The sequence below is a fragment of the Rhodamnia argentea genome, chromosome 2, assembly GCF_020921035.1.
Source record: "Rhodamnia argentea isolate NSW1041297 chromosome 2, ASM2092103v1, whole genome shotgun sequence".
NCBI classification, from domain to species: domain Eukaryota; kingdom Viridiplantae; phylum Streptophyta; class Magnoliopsida; order Myrtales; family Myrtaceae; genus Rhodamnia; species Rhodamnia argentea.
The window spans coordinates 29,919,741-29,940,115 of record NC_063151.1 but is presented as its reverse complement, the minus strand read 5'-3'; the positions used below and the strand labels follow the sequence as shown (position 1 = coordinate 29,940,115).

The window sequence follows — 20,375 nt, the reverse complement described above, 5'->3', positions numbered from 1 at the left end:
GCCATTAGTCCAATGTTTTCTCTAAGTAATATGATTGACGACATAAAAATAATTAACAGGTCTTAGCAAGATAGTTAGATAATTAGTATTCAAAGGGTGATACTTACTAGAGACAAGGAAAAAATGCTCCCATATTGTGTAAAGTTTCGTTCAAGTTTCATACAGCTTCTTTGGCAAATGAATAAATATATTACAAAGCTGCGATTGAGTTTGTGTTGCCTTGCCATAGTTGGCTATCCATCAGCTTGTCTCTATAGAGCAGTTATACTTCCATATCTAAGAAAAGCATGCACCGATTCTTTGTTGTAAGTTCCTTTGTTCCCTGCTGAACATACCCTCTTCTTGCCACAGAAATGGTTTTGCTTTTCAAAAACTAAAGAAATGGGCTCGATGTTGTATCAGTGTGTCCCAGTCTCATATTTGGCCCAATTCTGCAGCCAACACTCAATGCAAGCACAGCGGCCCTCTTAAATGTTATGAAAGGTATGGAGCTTGTAAAAAGTAGTTATACAATGCCACTACCTTCAGATATGCTGTAAGCCACGAATAGTTTAGTAAAAGTCGTATCCATTTTATTTTAAGATGGATTTTGGTAACGAATATCCTGGGGGCACTTGTTAAATAGCCAATCTAGGAAATTATACAGTTCCGAATGCACTTACTGTCGTCGTGTAATGCACAATCGAACTTTGAAAACCGAGACATAAGCATGTGTCCTCTCCAGAACATTCTATGTTGTAGGGTTTTTCTTTCAATCTGACAAAGTTTCACATATGTCCAAAGCGCTGGGAAATCATTTGTGTTTCTGAATTATCTGGCATTTGGATGCACTTTTCTTACCCTTCAAAATCGGGAGAAAATGACTCACGCTGTACTTTTTTGTCTTTGTGGCGGTTCTGACATTGCCGGAGCTAATTCTGCTAGCAATCTTTTATGTGATGTAATAACAGGAGGGCAGGAGTTAGTGCCAACCATCATGAAATCAAGAGATCAAGATGGAATTATATCTGTTCATGATTGAGGAGATAATCATGAAATATGGGACATGTATTTAACATGTAGAGACAAGTAAATCCCATTTGTCAACTGTCAACCATGTGCACATGAGGCTTACTAATGCAAATAGAATGATGCTCCGCACCAGCTCACTGAATGGAAGTAACAACAATGTAGAAACTATCCAGCAAATAGAAGAAAATGCATACACGAAAATATCTAACTTTCTAGGCCTAGTTTGGTATTTCAAGAAAAGTATTAAAATAATGAAAAAACCAGAAAAAAAATTGAGAATTACAAATTACCAGAAAATTATCCCCAATCCAAACATGGGGGAGTAGGGGTCCAAGAAAAAGCCAAAGAAACTATGGAGCAAAAGAAGCTTACCAGAGATGCCGATCACATCCATATCTGGGAAATCATTTTGGAGGAAGTCCATGACATTCTGAACCCCTTTGGAGACCATGTTCATCCCCATTGCATCTCCAGTGCTGCAAGTGAACCTCATATACAGATTCTTCCCAGCAATAGAGCACTTTATACACTGAAGCCTCCCAAACCTACTCGATCTGCCACAAAAAAAGAAAAAAAAGAAAAAAAAATGAACGTCCAGAATCATGAAAGGAAGTCCTTACATAGCAGTCTTTCTGATGATTTTACTTAATATGACACAGTTAAGCACGTGGAATTTGATAGAAAGGCAAGCCTCTACAAAGCATCATAGAATCGTGGGTTACATCAACAGAATGTCCGGATTGCATCCCAAATTTGATAAACGGAAAGTCATATACTAGTTTGATGATTCTCAGATCTCCCTCTCCAAATTAAACAGTTATGAATACAAAATCTCGGGTAGCGAGTGCAGTTTCTCATCACTATCATAATTGAAAAAAGCATACTCAGTTAGTAATGACAGTCAACCTCAGCAAATCAGGGACGGATCGATAAAAGAATGACAAGACAAAATAGCAGACAACTAAAGGCACTATACATAGAACTCAATTTCTGAAGCATGAAAGCCCACCAAAAAAGTAAGCAAATCAGAAGTAACTAGCCATGAGCTGACCTGTTAAACACAAGTGCCAAGGTATCAAAATTGATCGGATCCTCCAAGAAGAACTTCAACTCCGAGGTTCTCTTCACATCACCGAACCTCACGACTGGCGCTCTCGTCATGCCGTCCCTTAACAGCACGCTCCTTGCTCCCCCAGACGCATAAATCGCCTTGCAGCCTCTGCTCGTACTCGCCACCAAGCAACCTTCGGTGGTAGCCATGGGCACATAATACTCGAATACATCAAGTAACAATGGTCCTGCAACTCCGACCGGAATCTGCACGTATCCGACCGGCATTTCACAGCACTGCTCCAAAATCGACTCGTAATCGAATCCTCCGAAGGGCAAATCAGTGAGCGACCTCCCAGTCGTTGTCTGCAAAGCCTCGCGCCTAATGAAAGCTGCTCTTCTGCAGTTGCCGAGCTTAGATTCTAAGGAATACGAAGGAATTGTACCGTCCACGACGGATTTGACGATCTCTTCGTCTTCGGCAGAGGACAAAGCCGAAATTGCCGGCTCCGGATCGACCGGATGCGGAAGCGGTGCCACAATGTCCGTACATCCGAAGCCGCGGTTGACGTCGTCGTCGAGGTCCTCCCACGCATCATGAGAGGCGCGCGCCATGAAGGACTGGACGAAGCCGATGCCGAAGAAGCCGAGGAGGTAGATGAAGGAGGCGATGAGGGAGACGATGGAGGCGATCTCCGGGAGGGTGACGACGTGGAGGGGGACCGAGTCGCGGATCTTGTCGCGCCACCTGTGGAGGAGGTAGTAGGCGACGGAGAAGAAGAGAGTGAAGAACACCGCGTTGGTCAGGTCCAGAGGGAGCGGAAGAGCGTCCGATGCTTCGGCGGCTCGAGGGGACGGGACGATGAAGTGGAGCTTCTTCTCTCGTCGCGGAGGTCGCTTGGCCAACCGCGCGCGGCGGAGGGGAATGGTGGTTTAGGTGGCCGCCGGCGGACGTCCATTCGGGAATCCGACGGCGGAAGAAAGTTGAGCGGGAAATGGATGTGGACTGGAGAAGAGCGAACGAAGGAAAGAGGGAGTCGCGGAACGTTTTGGCTTTTGGGAGGTCAAATTTATAGACGAGCACGCGCGGGCATGAAAACATTAAAAAAACTCGATTAAAAAAAAAACGAAAAGCGTGATAATCTATATTTCTCGTGCATTAGTCAATTAGCAAAGGCGAATTACTTGCATTTTCGGAGATATAATTCCGATATTTCTCGTATATTTTCTGAAACTTGTCACGAAAAAGATTTATTTAGCAAAAGTCCTAAAATTTGTCACGAAAGTACAATTAAGTACTAAAACTTATAAAAAGTACAATCGAGCCTTAAAACTTATCAAATTGATGCATCCGAGTCCTAAAACTGAAAAAGATATGTTATGTAGAAATAATAAAATTTATCACAAAAGTGTAATTGAATTCCGAAACTTGTTAAAAGTGGAATCAATTATTAAAATTTGTCAAATTGATGCAATTGAGTTCTAAAACTAAAAAAAAATATGTTCAACATGAGCTGTAAAATTTGTGATGAAAGTATAATTGAGTCATTAAACTTGTAAAAAGTGCATTCGAGCCTTAAAACTCGTCAAATTGATGCAATCAAGTCTTAAAATTTGTCAAATTGATGCAATCGAGTCATTCCGTTAATACCATCCAAATTGGCTAACGAAAAATGCTGACGTGGTTTTTTAAAATATTTTCTCTCTTACGTGGCTAAAATGACGTCTTTTTTTTTTTTGTCTGAATCTGATTTTTAATATAATTTTTATTTAAATTAACTTAAAAAATAAGCTAGAGAAAAAAACACGAAGAAGAAGACAGTAGAACCATTGGCAAGGGCTTCAAAGCCCTCGCCGCCGCCGCCGCCCCACTATTGCCGAAAAGGGACGGTGACGGTGGAAAAGTGATCGACAAGGTCACTAGCGCTCACCGATGAATGGCGAGCTCGCTCTCTCTCTCTCTCTCTCTCTCCCTCTCTCAACTCTCTTGCGACTCTCTATTCTAGCATCTATCTCGTCGAAAATTTGAAGGCTCTGACATCACATCATTGCGGGTAAGCTCCTCAATGGGTCCTCGCCTTTCTTCTTGGTCAATTAGATCACATTTTCTTTTTCGTGGCGAAATTATTGCTGATTTAATAGCGATTGGATTTTCTCTTCTCTTCTAGCTCGTGCGGTTTCAAATTCGACACATTCTTCATGGATTGGGTGATTGACGATATTCGCCACTCAATCGCCCCGCGCATGAAATCGCAGAGCGAGAGCATCAACGCATTCTTACGGGATTTTGCTGATTGTGCTCTTTGGTTATGTCGATGGTCGCCCGCCCTCGGCCAAGGACCGTCAATTCCCATCAACCACTTCCCCACCATCGCTGGCCTTTTTCGGCGGCGGTGGGGCAGCAAGCCCTTGCCGCTGGTTATGCTGTCTTCTTTTTATTCTTTTTATTCTTTTTATTCTTTTTTTTTAGTTTAGCTTATTTTTCAATTAATTTAAATAAAAATTATATTAAAAATCATATTTGGACTAAATTGACGTCGTTTTACCCACGTCGCCACTTAAAAGAGTGAACATTTTAAAAAGCCACGTCAATATTTTTCGTTAGCCAATTTGGATGGAGTTAACGAAATGTCTTGATTGCATAAATTTGGCAAGTTTTACGACTTGATTGCATTTTTTACAAATTATAGGACTCAATTGCGCTTTTCTGACAAGTTTTAAAACTTCTAGTAAACATATTCCTAAAAATAAATTGAAAATTGAAAATAAATAAAAAATAAAAAATATTTAAAAATTCGATGACTAAATTCATTTTTTTTTTGCAAAGTCATCAAATTGAAATCATTTTCCAAATGAGATTCAAACATTGAAAAACGTTTTCAGACGCATTTCACCAAACAAAGAAAAACTAATTATTTTCTTGAAAAGTCACGTCCTAGAAAGTTTTTTCATTTAGCATGGAATTTTTTGCAAAACAAACACATTCTAATAAACATCTGGCTTTTTTTGACAAAAAAAAAATGTCCGGCTTTTGAATTCTGATATATTTTCAATTTTAGTCCTAAAATATTGAAATTTTCAAAATTGACTCAACGCGTGTCGAGATTTTTTATTCGCGTGTCGTCATGTGTCCGGTAAAATTGCCACATTTCCGAGCATGCCGGATGCGTGTTAGATATCAATCCAGAAATCCCGTAAAGTAAAGTGTTCGTTCGACTTGCGTTCGACACTGACACGAAGAGTGTCCGTGCTTGGTCTCGAAAAGGCGAATAGCCAAACGGGCTGTCTGATCGAACTTTTGAATTGTGAGATGTCAATCAAGAAAGCAATGGTGGAAAATTCAAGTTCCCCCATGTGCGCCAGCTTTTGATTTTCTAGAAAAAGCGAGCACTCTTTTGCTTTTGATGCATTTGACAGGCACGGGATTCTAGACCAATCGAACTATATGTTATTACAACGTACACCATCGGACTCTTTCAACAACAACATCAATTATTGGCAAATCCATGATTGGATTGTTGTTTGGCATGATCCACCTGACTAACCACTTGATAGCTCTATATGAAATAAAGGCGATTGCATGATTTTATCTCAAATTAGAATTTTAAAAAATAAAAATAACACAAATAGCCATTTAATTTTGACTCAATATATAAAATTATCTATAAACTTTTAATTTGTTCAACTTGATTCCTAAACTTTAACCCGACGTCATTCCTAAATTTATATTTATTTGATGTGTTTTTAAGGACTTTTAATACAATGTTTCATTTGGACTAAATGGGCGGGAAAGACGATTCTCTTCCCCATGTCCGGCATTTCGTTTCATTCTCAGTTCTCACAATCGATAGTCAATGTACGTTCGAATAGCTTTGACCTCTAATCGAAAGAAACCGAGTTAGACGCAAACGAATGAGCAGGTAAGTAAGCCGGACTCCTTCGTTGCTTTACGTCGGGTCGCTCCTTGCACGTCCTTTGACTCCATAGGATTACTGCCTAGCTGTTCATTTGATGTGTTGTTACAATGATTCGATCGATACAATTTCTTTGCACAATTTAAGATTTGACGGGCGACGCATATGGCCCGAGATAAGTTCCCGAGGTGCATTTTGAGGGGTCTTAATTTCAGGCCCAGACTGAGCAGCAAGCGTGCTGAGAAAAGAGAGAAGAAGATGAAGCCCAGGACGGTGATGGGGCTCTCTAGTATCCGTATTATTCTAGATGCAACCTTGTTGAGATCATCGCTGACGCTCGACAACCTCGTTAAGTCAGTCCTAAAGTCGCAGCGGTGGTTGTAACGTAGTTTGTTTTCCCACCAATCATACGATAGGAACAACAATCAGATGGGTACTGCATGAAGCGGCGCGGATAAATTCTAGACGAAAGACGACACCTTCAGCCACTAGTCGTCAATGCCCGCCTTTTCCTTTGACCGATGCTTTCATCTGGACCCCGTTTATGCGTGAAGGATTTATGGATGAAGACAGAAATGTTTTTTTATTCTTAAATTTAGCTAAAAGCAAGCGGCTTGGCTCATTGTGATTGGAATCAGTCTTTTTCGCCACATTGAGTATAACGGGGATCGAACAAAATTTCAACGTCCGTATGTGTGACGGTGTTAGATTAGTGTCCAAGCACCGGCAGAAGCAATAATAGAATTTTAAAGAATTTCTGGTCCATTCTGGCTGGCGCACGAAGACCGCACTGCAGAGCCATTAGAGTGTTCGAGCTTGAGTCTGTGCGTGCACAGAGAGAGAGAGAGAGAGAGAGAGAGACGATGGCGGAGAAAACATTGTGCGTTACCGGAGCTGGAGGCTTTCTTGCTTCGTGGGTCGTCAAGATTCTTCTCTCCAAGGGCTACACCGTCCATGGCACGGTCAGAGATCCCAGTAAGTCCTTCAACTCCTCCGGTTACTCTCCTCAGTTCATCAGCTGATTATTTTGCTCTTGGTTTTCTCTCTCGGTCTGTTCTGCTTTCTGTGTTGTTCTGTGCTCGAGCTTTGATTGCCGACATCCACCGCTCGATTCTCCGAGCAATGCTTTGCGTGTTCACGACGATGAGTTCTTCTCCGCTCTGGGACTCTTCTTATGGGTATTGTTTGGATTGAGGGAGGTGGAGGGAAAACTGGAATTGTTTCGTTTGTTTGGGTAGTTAACCTAGAAGGATATGAATACAAATGGGGGGGAAGTATACCCTTTTTCTTTTTTCTTTTCATTTTCTGACTACCCGCTTCACGACCATTGGCCAAGACCGCCTCTGAGGTTATTCTGAGTGGGAGACTCTCCCACCGAGTCGAACAGGGCATGTACCACCCGGCGTTTCTTGTGAATCTAATTCATTGAAATTCCGGTCCAGTAAAAAGGAAGAATCATAAGTTTCTAAGATAGTAGAAAGGAATGCTGTAAACAGAGCCATTGCAACACCCATCAAAGGTCCGCTCCCACATCCAAAACCAAGTGCTTGAATACTCAACGAACCAACCCTTGAAAAAATCACTGCGAATAGGGGCAGGAGTTAGGTAGTTCCTACCCGAGCAGAGCCAGGCAACATTCTTTTGAAATTGTGGGAAGGGTGAGGCATGTTTTTCCAGTCAAATAACCTTGTTTTCCTTTCGACATCATCCTAGCAACCGAAGCTCTCTCTATTTTCTCCCTTCCCTCCTCTTTTCCCTTCGAAGTAAAATCAACCGATGGGGCTATCTCCATTTCAAAGGAAATTTCTCTTTATGCGATGCTAGGAAATTGGGTCCTTGCATATTGTCACAAGATCAAATCGAAAGTTTGGGTCGTTAAAGAGCAACAGAAGATTGCTGCGTTAAGAAATGGTTTTGGCTACAAAATTTGGCTGTTGGGGGGCTTTGTTTGTTGGATTGGGTTAGGCAAAGCAACTAATAGCCTCGGTATCTCTATCTAGGCCCACTATAGAACAATAAATCCTGTGGTCTTCCAATCTCGGGACTGAATTGGTGACTTTCTCTGTGCAGGTGATTCAAAGAATGCTCACTTGAAGGAACTAGATAAAGCATCTGAGAAATTGAGACTCTTCAAGGCGGATTTACTTGATTACGATTCGCTCCGCTCGGCAATTGAAGGATGCTGTGGGGTTCTCCATGTTGCTTCTCCAGTCCCTCCCTCCTCTGTGTCAAACCCTGAGGTGAGAGTTTCCCTGGCAATAGCTTTGTGACTGTGTCAAATCCTAAAGCTTTATTTCCACAAACAGTGTTTAGATGTTGATGTGCATGCATTTGAATCTATAAGAATGAATATATACTGTTCATATGTATACGTGGTTGCTTTTTAACACTGCTTGTGAAAACTGAATTTACCATTCGCTGCCTTCCTTGCTTGGACCCATTGTCTATTCAAGTATGATGGTTCTATACATGCAAATAAAATGCCCCTTCTTAGTCCTGTGGAATTATATCAATTTAAGGGAATACGTAAAGATGGGATCAAGTCAAACTTGATTAAGCTAGTAAGAAGCAGAGGGTTTGAGGTATAGTCTAGACCAGTCATAAAAAATGAAACTGAAAGGCTAAAAAACAATGTCAAGGTGAAAGCCATTAGTCCTTGCAGATCCGCCTCTCATGATTGGGGAATTAATACATGATATGACCGGCAAATTTATTAATGCTTATAGTCTCCGCCTCCTCTATTTTTTAACAAACTTTTTGCAGGTACAACTGCTTGCACCTGCAGTTAAAGGAACACTTAATGTGCTGAAGGCATGTTCTGAAGCGAAAGTTAAGCGAGTTGTATATGTGTCCTCGGTTGCTGCATTGGTGATGATCCCAAGCTGGCCAAATGGTCAAGTGATGGACGAGTCGTCTTGGTCTGACAAGGAGTACTGTCGCAGGACTGAGGTGATCTGCTTATGAATTGATTCTGGTGAATTATATGATGTAGCCTTCTGGGGCTGTGTCAACATTCTTAATCATTGCCATTTTTCCATGAGTCCAATGTTTTCTCTAAGTAATATGATTGACGACATAAAAATAGTTAACAGGTCTTAGCAAGATAGTTAGAAAATTAGTATTTAAAGGATAATACTTACTACAGACTTGGAAAAAATCCTCCGATATTGTGTAAAGTTTCCGTCAAGTTTCATACAGCTTCTTTGGCAAATGAATAAATATATTACAAAGCTGCAATTGAGTTTGTGTTGCCTTGCTATAGTTGGCTCTCCATCAGCTCATCTCTATAGAGCAATTATACTTCCATATCTAAGAAAAGCATGTACTGATTCTTTGTTGTAAGTTCCTTCATTCCCTGCTGAACATTCCCTCTTCTTGCCACAGAACTGGTATTGCCTTTCAAAAACTGAAGCAGAAAGTGAAGCTTTAGAATATGCAAATAGAAATGGGCTCGACGTCGTATCAGTGTGTCCCAGTCACATATTTGGCCCAATTCTGCAGCCAACACTCAATGCAAGCACAATGGTCCTCTTAAATGTTATGAAAGGTATGATGCTTGCAAAAAGTAGTTATACATTGCCACTACCTTCAGATCTGCTGTAATACATGAATAGTTTAGTGAAAGTCATATACATTTTATTTTACAATGGATTTTGTTAACGCATCCTGGGGGCACTTGTTAAATAGCCCATTTAGGAAATTATACAGTTCCAAATGCACTTGCTGTCGTCGTGTTATGCATAATCAAAACTTTGAAAAGTGAAATATTCCAAATGAAGTATACTTAACAAGTGTTCCGGTGGCAATCGTTGACAAGACCTTTTTAAGAGTTCCTATATAGAAACTAAGTAGCACCGATACCGACACCGACAACGACACGCGACACGACACGACACGCCGATACGTCATTTCTCAAAAATAGAAAAATCCGACACGTCGGGGACACGTTATATTAAATATTTTTTTTAAATATAAAAAAATAAATAAAGCCAAAATAGGTATTATATGCACTGATTTTAATCGTAGATGGCGAGCTTTCACTTACGTCAACAATTCGACAAACTCAAGAATTGTAAAAAATAGAAAGATATCATATTCTGGAAAACTTAAAAGCATGGCACCATAAAAGAATTCCAAACGAGATTAGAAGGTTTTATTTTTCATAAAAGATCTGAAAGTTAGCATTGCCGAGTAGTTAAGGCTAAATTTTTAGAAGATGGATCAGTCCCACAACTCGGAGAGAAGGAAAGGGAAAAGCGACGACGGGGGTCGCAGTTCTATAATATCTAGGGTTCCAAAGTCTAAACTGTCGTTATTCAGTTTTTTATCTTTTTTAATGAACTTCACATGTCCGACACGCTGGACTCGGGTGTCGGCAAAGTGTCGACCCCATTGACCAAGTGTCGAAATGCCGATACGCGGTCAACGCGACCGACACGGGTGTCGGGAGGTGTCAGACGGGTGTCGGTGTCGGACACGGTGTCGGACACGACACTCTCACTTAGGAGGAGTGTCGGTGCTACATAGTATAGAAAGAGACATAAGCATGTGTCCTCTCCAGAACATTCCATGTTGTAGGGTTTTCTTTCGATCTGAAACAGTTTTACATGTGTCCAGTGTGCTGGGAAATCATTTGTGTTTCTGAATTATCTGGCATTTGGATGCACTTTTCGTACCCTTCTAAATCAGGAGAAAATGACTCAGAATGTCCGTTTGTCTTTGTGGTGGTTCTAACATTGCCAGGCCTAATTCTTCTAGCAATATTTTATGCGATGTAATAACAGGAGGGCAGGAGTCAGTGCCAAACAGGGTTAGGAATATAGTGGACGTACGTGATGCCGCTGCAGCTGTAATTTTGGCATATGAGAAACCTGAGGCCGAAGGACGATATATATGCACATCTTACTGCATTAAGACACAGGACTTGGTGGAAAAGCTGAAGACTCTGTATCCTAACTACAATTATCCTAAAAGGTAAGCTTCGTCTTCCCTGTTAATTATGCGGTCGAAATGATCTGGGATCTACTTCTCCGTTTCCCGTTCTTTTCATATCGGATCAAGGAATAAAAATAAATAAATACAATGTCAAGAACTAAGGCATTGATGTTTCTTCTTGGTTTATATATTTGATGAATCTTGAATGCATGCATGTTAATTGGCAGCTTCACTGAGACTGAAGAATGGGTGAATATCAGCTCAGAGAAGCTACGAGGGCTCGGTTGGACTTACAGGCCATTGGAGGAAACTCTAGTTGATTCAGTTGAAAGCTACTGTGCGTCTGGCCTACTGGAAACGAAGTAGTTGCGTGGTCGGGTTAGTTTCTGCCCCGGGATTGATCACCGCCTGATTGTTGTCCGATAAGAACACTGTATTCCGGCAATAACACAGACATTGTTTTGTTGTAGCATAGAGGTTACCGCTGTGGTTCAGGCTTGTTATAAGTTGGAGCTAAAATAAAGACGGGATGATCTGGATGGTTGCGATGTACAGAGAGATTTTTTCTTTTCTCATGTCAAATTTTATTTTCCCTCATCGTGCAGTATTTTTTGTTGAGAGAACTCATGAGAGAGGCCATCGCATAACAGGTTGACAGCATCTTGACAAACGCTATTTAGGCCCTGCGTGGCAACGATTTTTGGCAACGATTTTGGTTCTTTAATTCTATTCTTAGAACAAAAAAGAATGATTATTATGTTTTGTAATACAAATAATTTTGATTTTGACTCTATTTTCGGGAAATCTTTCATTATTTTTTACTCAATCTAAAACATAACGATGTCTCGTTTTTAAATAAAAATATGTAAAAAAATTCTAAAAAAATATAAAAAAAATTCGGGAAATCCCTAAAAATAGAAGGAGTTTAGATTAGGCTAATTTGACCTCATTGTCATAAATTTGGGCCTTGATTTTCTAAATTTCATATATTTTATTTTTTTTAGAAAAATCATAAGTACCTTTGAAATTAAACCCGAACCACATTTCTCTAAACCCTTAGGCTGCGTTTGGTCGTTGGGATTTCTAGTCGGGATAGGATTGGATAGGATATGATAAGAAATCTAGGAATTTGACCATATCCTATCAATCATTTGGTGAACTACTGATTTAAAGTCGGATATTCTCATATCCTATCCTATCCCGCATTTGGTAGAAACCGTATATCAATATAAAGGACGTATATGCCCTACGTGATGCTCATGGAATATTTCGATCTTATTACTATAAAAATAATGTTCTCATACACAAAAAAAAATTGAAAATATACACATTTTATTAGATTTTCAAACCTCTTTGCAAAAAAATAAAATAAAATGAAAATAGAAACAAATGAGACAAGAAAGTTAGCTTTTATATAACGGATAAGAGAAATCCTATCCGACCTTATCCTACCCCCTCCCCTAGGATTTTTTTATCCGGGTTATATCCCACATATATCCGATATTATACTATCCGGGACACCTACCAAACACGGGATAGGATAAAACATATCTTATCCCGAATTTTATACGGACGATCAAACGCAGCCTTAGGACTTTATTAGGATTTTATGATCCAATTTATCAATATCATGTTTCCTTGATTATGTACTTGATTTCGTTGACTTATCTCATATGTTTAAAAATGAAATTAAAAATTAGTATGAAACATGTTTAGAAAGAACTCAACTTCGGTGTCAAAAGGGCGTTGGTGGAAACACCAACGTAACCAAGTCTCTGGATCCTAGATTTTTCTAGTTGCGTAAAATCGAACGGGTTCCAATCTACCTTCCTCAAGCACTGGTTGCGACTCCATTTACATGTACATATACATATGCTATTAATCATACTAAGATCGAATTTGATATTCCTTCGTTGCGATTAGATATAGGCTTGCAAGGGCCCGAACTAATTTGAAATTATATACTAACCCAACATGATTTATCCTTTTTTAGCTTAAAATGACTTGTTGTAGAACGACAATTAGACATAATAGCACGAAAAAAAATATTATATGCGATATGTTATATAAGAGAATCAATATGAATTCATCTTCAATTAATTCAAAATGTATGATGAAATTTTACAAAGTAACTATGTAATTATTTGACTTAAATGAAAAAAAATTGGGTAGAGAAATTATTTTCGAGAACAAAAATTTTGTGCATCTACCAAACGTGTTTCTATTTCAAGAACATAAATTTTGTGAAGTTGCCAAACACGTTCTAATTCTCTAAAATTCATTCGGGGAATAAAATCAAAAAAAAAAAATTCTAATCAAAATCATTTTTTCGAATTAGAATCGTTGCCATGCAGACCCGTAAAGTTAAACTCATCGACAAGCTCGGGGACCACCGAACAAGTGAAGGTTGGATAAAACCAATGGGATTTATCTGTCATTTGTCAAAAGAAAAAGGTCGATTTTTTTTTTTTTGTATAACTAAAATATGCTGTAGTTTAATAGCAATGCATCCACGAAAAGTCCAACAAGGCTTCCAATGGTTCCCTAGTACTTGTAGAAGAAAATCTTTCTCGTGCAATAGTTGTATAAAGGTGTTGCGCGTCGAAATCCCTCGACAGGGCTTTGCTGGTTATGGGTTCTAGGCCCAAATTGACTATGGCCCAAAAAGGGTTAGTTACGCGAGAATCTTTTATCGAACTTAATCCGTTCGTCTTCCGAAAAGGAATTCCGGGTCGATTTTGGACAGAGAGTGTCAAATGCAGTAGATTTACACGAAAGACGCGTTACAAACAGGCTTTCGATAACCCGACTGGCCCAATATGCGCAATAGTAATAGTATGTAACAAACTTCGACGCGACCTTGGAATTGAATCGACGGAATCGGGGATGATGTAGGACACAATGCTGGAATTTAATCAACAGCACTTGACGGGGGATTGTAGGACACAATACCGGAATTGAATCGACGGTACTTGACTAGATGGGTGAAGGGTGCAATACCGGAATTCAATCGACGGTGCTGAACTTGGTGAGTAGACGTCGGAATCTAATCGACGACACCTAACTCTGGATATGATGCTCGCCGGAATTGAATCGACGACGGGAATCTAAAAACTATAACTAGGCTAGGCTAAAGGCTAAAGGCTAAGAGCTTAGTTGAAAATGCAAGTGTTTTGGATTTGTTGTGTGTGTATCTTGCTTATTGCGAGGTATTTATAGGCAAGCTCTTTGATAACCGCCGAGCGGTTGCTTCCTTTGGCTCCACGCTTTGCTCTTTTCCATAAGCCACGTGGATGACGGTTTCCCAGTCTTCGCACCTTTTCTTTTTACCTTGTGGGGATTACCGCCAACCGCCTCGATTGTGGCCTCCCTCCGCGCGCTTTTTCTTGCTCTAGAAGGAAGTGGCGCCAGAGTTTACCCCGACACGTGGCACCTTTCTGATTGGTACATACCTTGCTTCGGTGTTCCTTCCTGTAACTGATTATCGCCTCCTCACGTGCTCGTCACGAGTCTTTCTTGGATTATTTTAAGTGTCAACAAAAGGCATGTTCTCAAAGCGGATGGCCCGCCTTCAATCACATTAGAAAGGTGAGCTTGGTCCATGGTAGAATCACTCCATTGCAATACAACAGAAAGGTCGAAAAAAGCAGAACTTCAAGAAAAAAATTAGAAAAGGGTGTCCTTGCTGACAAAGCTTGGGAGATTGTCCTGTTCTACATGTCCTGCATCGGCTCAGCAGGCGGCGTGAAGAAGATATGGGGGTCAAACGGCTCTGATTGAACTGTGAGACTGAGAGATATGGAAGAGAAGAGTGAGAGGGAAAGAATTTGTGTGACAGGTGCAGGAGGTTATGTGGCTTCAATGGGTTGTGAAGTTTCTTCTTTCCAAGGGCTACAAGGTCCATGGCTTCATGGGTTGTGAAGTTTCTTCTTTCCAAGAGTAAAGAGTCAAACGAGCAGGTGGGTAAGCCGGACTCCTTCATTGCTTTACGTCTGATCGCTCCTTGCACGTCCTTTGACTACAGAGGGTTACTGCCTAGCTGTTCATTTGGGGTGCTATTACGATGATTCGATCAATACAATTTGTTTGTAGGATTTAAGATTTGACGGGCGACGCATATAGCGTGAGGTAAAGTTCGGGGTGCAGTTTGAGGGGTCTTAATTTCAGGCCCAGACTGAGTAGCAAGCGTACTGGAAAAAGAGAGAAGAAGCTTAAGCCGAGGACGGCGATGGGGCTCTCTAGTCTCTGTATTATTCTGGGCGCAGCCTCGTTGAGATTGTCGCTGACGCCAGACAACCATCGTATTATGCGACTCTGTTCTCCTAGTGTCCAGGCAGAAGCAATAGAAGAATTTTAAAAAGCTTCGGGTCCAATCTTTTATGTGATGTAATAACAGGAGGGCAGGAGCCAGTGCCAACCAGGGTTAGGAATATAGTGGACGTACGTGATGTTGCCGCAGCTGTAATTTTGGCATATGAGAAACCGGAGGCCGAAAGACGATATATATGCACATCTTACTGCATTAATAAGACACGGGTATCCAAACTACAATAATCCTAATAGGTAAGATTCGACTTCCCTCTTGACGATGCAGTCGAAATTATCTGGTATCTACCTGTTCTCCATTTCCCATTCTGTTCACATAGGATCAAGGAATAAAATAAATAAATACAATCTCAAGATCTAAGGCATTGATGTTTCTTCTCGGTTTATATATTTGACGAATCTTGAATGCATGCATGTTAATTGGCAGCTTTACTGAGACTGAAGAAGGGATGACTTTCGGGTCAGAGAAGTTACGAGGGCCCGGTTGGACTTACAGGCCATTGTAGGAAACTCTAGTTGATTCAGTTGAAAGCTACCGCGCGTCTGGCCTACTACTGGAAATCAAGTAGTTCCGTGTTTTGTTTAGTTTCTGTCCCGGGATTGATCATCGCCTGATTGACATTTCATTCCGGCAATAACACACAGACATCGTTTTGTTTTAGCATAGAGGTTGCCGCTGTCGATCAGGCTTGTTACAAAGTTGGAGCTAAAATAAAGATGGAATGATCGGGACCATTGTGAAATACACACAGATTTTTTTTTCTCATGTCAAATTTTATTATTCTCTCATCGTGCGGTGATCTTTTGTTGAGAGAACTCGTGAGAGCGGCCATTGCTTGACAGGGTAACAGCGTGTCGACAAGTGTTATTTAAAGTGAAACTCGTTGACAAGCTCAGGGACCACCGAACGAGTGAAGGTTGGATAAAACCAATGGGAATTATCTGTCAATTGCCTAGTTTATAGCAATGCATCGCCGAAAAGTCCAACGACGCTTCCAATGGTACTCTAATGCTCATAGAAGAAAATCTCTCTCGTGCAGTAAATTTGTCTAAAGTCATGTTCTCAACGCGGATGACCAACCTTTGATCACATTAGAAAGGTGAGCTTGGTCCATGGTAGAATATCACTCCATTGCAATACAATAAAAAGGTCGAAAAAAGCAGAACTTTGAATAAAAAGTGAGAAAAGGGTGTCCTCGCTGACAAAGCTTGGGAGATTGTCTTGTTCTACATGTCCTGCATGAGCTCAGCAGCCGGCATGAAGAATATATAGGGGTCAAACGGCTTTGATTGAACCGTAAGACAGAGAGACATGGAAGAGAAGATTGAGACGGAAAGAATTTGTGTGGCAGGTGCAGGAGGTTATTTGGTTTCATGGGTTGTGAAGCTGCTTCTTTCCAAGGGTTTACAAGGTCCATGGCACTGTCAGAGACCCTTGTACGAGCATCTTCATCTCGATATGCCCATTCTTATTTCTGTCAATGTTCGTCTATTCTTGAATTGTCGTTCTGTCCTCATGGCTAAATACTTAGTATGTATTATGGTGGTTCTCTCAATGAACTCTATCGGTATTGACAGTCGATACCTTTCCACTATAATCCATTTCAGCTGATCAGAAGAATGCTCATTTGAAAGAATTGGAGAACACTCAAGAAAGTCTGTCTTTTCGCGACCGACCTGCTGAGCTATGAAGGTCCTTGTGCTGCCATCACTGGGTGCACGGGCGTTTTGCACGTGGCCAGCCCTGTGCTGGTTGGAAAAGTACAAGATCCTGAGGCAGGTTCAGCAAAGATGATCCAGACCGATGATATTATGAATGAATCTGGAGATATTTACGCCAATTCTCTTTGATGTTCTCCATGGATTAGTACGAAGGTTCTGTGGTCTCACTCCGAGTCAAATTTTGTATAGGTAGAACTGATGGAGCCAGCTATAACGGCCACGAGAAATGTGCTGAATCCTTGTTTGAAGGCGAATGTGAAGAAAGTTGTGGTTGTGCCGTGCCGTCAATCGGAGCTGTCGTGGTGAATCCAAACTAGCCAAAGGATCAGGTCATGGATGAAAGATGCTGGAGCGAAAAAGGAACACTGCAAGAGTATTATTGAGGTAAAGGGTCAGCCCTCGATTCACATTCAATCATTTGTATGCTAGTCTTTGCATTGTTTTATACCTGAAGCATTACTCTTATAGGAATTAGCGGATTATCTGGCTCTTCAGTTACTCAATGACCTGGCCATGTCCTATGAATTCCAGCTATGGTATTGCGTTGCCAAGACTACGGCGGAATCTGAAGCTTTGGATTTTGCAAAGAGGACCAAGCTCAATGTAATAACTGTTTGCCCCTCGCTCGTCGTTGGACCTATGCTGCAGTCCACCTGGAATTCCAGCAGCTTATATCTCCTCAATTTCTTGAAAGGTTTCCATCAGTACTGCATTTCTGAATCCGTAAATACGCATTTGATGTACCCAGAAAGTGGTTTTCTTTTTCCAATCTTAGCAGTTAATTTTGCTCCTAAATGTCTTGTTCTTGTGTCTCATGATGAGCCTTGCCTCATACTTCTGTGTCGCCAAAATTAGAGGGTTCTGAACCAGCAGATAAGGGAGTTGTGCTTTTGTGGACGTGCGCGATTTGGCTGAAGCCATCTTGCTGGCATACGGGAAGCCTAAGGCAGAGGGAAGATATGTATGCTTTGATCTTATGGAATTCACACTCAAGATCTGGTGCAAATGATGAAGAGATTCTATCCAGAGTACGGTTATCCTAAAAGGTAAATGACCCAAACCAGTGTGTCTGATTAAGGAAAAAAAAAAAAAAACAGCAAGGAAAATTGAAGCCAAATCATTTCTCCGTATGCTGGAAAATGAATGCCTGGCTGTACATGTCAATAATCTGGGGTCATTTTGATGCCTCTATGAACAACGAACACATGGAGAGTTGGCACTAAGTGAGGAGTCAACTTAGACATATTTCCTACTCTTGTGCATGTTAGCGATACGAAGATATTTAGTTTATTCTGCACATCTGTCAAGATTATGCATAAATCTCCTTTGATATTGTATATGCTTGATTGATTATTTTTTATATTATGTATATGCTATTTCCTTAGACAGTCCTCTAATAAAGCCTATAAATAGGCTCTTCAAGTACTCTTTTCAATATATCAAAATATATTAAAATTTCTCATTTCTCCTTCCGCTTTATATTATTCAACTTGGCATCAAAGCTACTGATCTTGTGGGCGCGGTAGTTACGCTTTCGATGCCGGCTGCACGAGCCGCATCGCTCGTTAACTATTTCCTAAGCTAGCCGGATAGGCCGCTTGATGCTACGACGTGTGCCGTATAGGCTGCGTCGCTTGGTTCTTGTTTTGCAAGCCGTTCGCATTGGCCGCTTGCTATTTCCCCTCCGATCCTCGACCTTTCATGCCGCTTGCTATTTCCCCTCCGATCCTCGACCTTTCATGCGTTGTTTCGAGAAGTCGACCCCACCACCAGATTCGTCGCCTTCGGACAATCAACATATTGAAATCTCGTCGTCAACATAAGCTTGGATCTATCGTGGCCGACGTTGTTTAGTACCGATTTCGACCATTTTCGCTATCTGATTTGATGGCAATCGAAGATTTGTTTTGGACATTGTTCATATTGTTTTTCAAACTCAAGTTGATTCAACTCACCTTGTGTTTGAGGGGAGATGTTAGCGATACGAAGATATTTAATTTATTATGCATATCTGTCAAGATTATGCGTATATCTCCTTTGATATTACATATGCTTGATTGATTATATTTGATATTATATATCTGCCATTTTCTTAGACAGTGCTATGATAAATCCTATAAATAAGCTCGTCATGTACTCTTTTCAATATATCGAAATATATTAAAATTTCTCAGTTCTTTATTCGCTTAAATTGTTCGATGAAAGCGTGGTCTAATATTTATATATTCCAACAGTGCACTCTAAATTGAAATTGTTCCATGAATTTCTGGTGATGAAGTTTCAAAGAGGTGGAGTCGCATTGGATGCTCAGCTCGGAGAAGTTGCAGAATCTGGGGTGGAAGTATAGGGCCATTTGAAGAGACGATCATCGACGCCGTCAAGAACTATGAAGAAAAAGGCGCCCTCTGCAAAAACATTCCTGCTGCCATCCGATTGGTCCCAAAATAAGGTACATTGGGAACTTGTCAATTGTAGCAACATTCACGTTTCGTGCTGGTCAGCTGAATAATTTCTCGGAGCTTCGTGGGTGTTTCATGAATAGGGGACACCTTCAGTCACCAGGCCTGATAGACAACGAGCTGAGGGTCTAGCGGGTTATTTCCTCCGATTGAATAAAGGATCTTCGAGTGAAGTAGTTCATGTACATCTAGACAAATTCGGAAGCAGGCTCCCATTAGTTTCTGTAATCGAATGATGAATTGCTTGTCAATCCAACCTGGATTATATCTTAGTGTTGTTTCTGCTGCCTTCTCAAACTGAATAATCAATCAGAGAAATTAACGAATTGAGTAGATAGTTTGAGTGATGGATTGATTGCACGTGATCATAGACAGGACATGGTGAGGATTTGCTGCTACTGGCCATGGTCAGTCAGATTACTGGAGATCAGCTCGGCCCTTCGAACGGAACACTTTCAGTCCAGTGAATGAAGCCACTTCTGCATCATGCAGGTCAAAAAAGGAGATGCTTTCCCGATTATTCTGGTACGTTCTTGGGGATATTGTCAATACCATCTCACGACTCTGATGACGCGATTGATACCGGAAACATGGGACAAACAGAGATAGTGGCAACTGAAGTACACGATCAATCAAATAACTGGAAACTGTGAAGCCCATGAAGCCGCCTGCTCAGGGATCAATCTCAAACACTGGGTTTGGACGCGATGTCGCGGTCAATCTTATTCCCCAGTAAAGTGCTTCAGTAAGTAACTTATCCAACTGTCGTATCCGTGCCAACTTATGTAGTGTTTTGACCAATATTCCCTCAAATTCATGAAGAGAACCCAACAACTTGAGACTTGGTCGTAACTTGGCGAAGCAAGATTGACCAAGCTTGATCTTCTGGGAAAAAGTTTGGCAAAAACCAGAAAAAGGTGGGTCACCGGAGAGTTATACAATCTTTGAATCACCAATC

At 40.9% G+C, this 20,375-nt stretch overlaps 2 protein-coding genes, 1 long non-coding RNA gene and 2 pseudogenes across 4 annotated transcripts in view; 4 read left to right on the top strand and 1 right to left on the bottom strand.

Moving 5' to 3' along the window:
* LOC115732264 (cinnamoyl-CoA reductase 1-like) overlaps nt 1-11,458 on the top strand; it is a 37,766-nt gene extending 26,308 nt beyond the window's left edge. For both annotated transcript variants that reach the window (XR_007197318.1, XM_048273641.1), the window contains one exon: nt 11,287-11,458. The gene's annotated coding sequence lies outside the window, so the exon portion shown is untranslated. The remainder of the gene's footprint in view (nt 1-11,286) is intronic.
* LOC125313728 lies at nt 992-3,059 on the bottom strand (annotated as a pseudogene).
* Nucleotides 6,784-11,458, top strand: LOC115732263 (cinnamoyl-CoA reductase 1-like). Its single transcript, XM_048273646.1, has 6 exons — nt 6,784-6,950; nt 8,046-8,215; nt 8,739-8,924; nt 9,360-9,522; nt 10,760-10,949; nt 11,138-11,458. Exons 1-6 carry the CDS (start codon nt 6,839-6,841, stop codon nt 11,274-11,276), a joined length of 960 nt encoding a protein of 319 aa, XP_048129603.1. The 5' UTR covers nt 6,784-6,838; the 3' UTR covers nt 11,277-11,458.
* Nucleotides 11,459-14,521: 3,063 nt separating this feature from the next.
* On the top strand, nt 14,522-19,833 carry LOC115740136 (annotated as a pseudogene).
* LOC115735982 lies at nt 15,443-16,002 on the top strand. Its single transcript, XR_007197320.1, has 2 exons — nt 15,443-15,473; nt 15,664-16,002. It is a non-coding gene; the product is annotated as an uncharacterized LOC115735982 (long non-coding RNA).
* Nucleotides 19,834-20,375: the final 542 nt, after the last annotated feature.

What these genes read in the sequence shown, in the direction of transcription:
- LOC115732263 (XM_048273646.1), top strand. Translation starts at nt 6,839, where the DNA reads ATGGCGGAGAAAACATTGTGCGTTACCGGAGCTGGAGGCTTTCTTGCT. An exon ending in CCTCTTAAATGTTATGAAAG is followed by an intron (nt 9,523 to 10,759) that starts GTATGATGCTTG and finishes ATGTAATAACAG; the next exon opens with GAGGGCAGGAGTCAGTGCCA. An exon ending in AACTACAATTATCCTAAAAG is followed by an intron (nt 10,950 to 11,137) that starts GTAAGCTTCGTC and finishes GTTAATTGGCAG; the next exon opens with CTTCACTGAGACTGAAGAAT.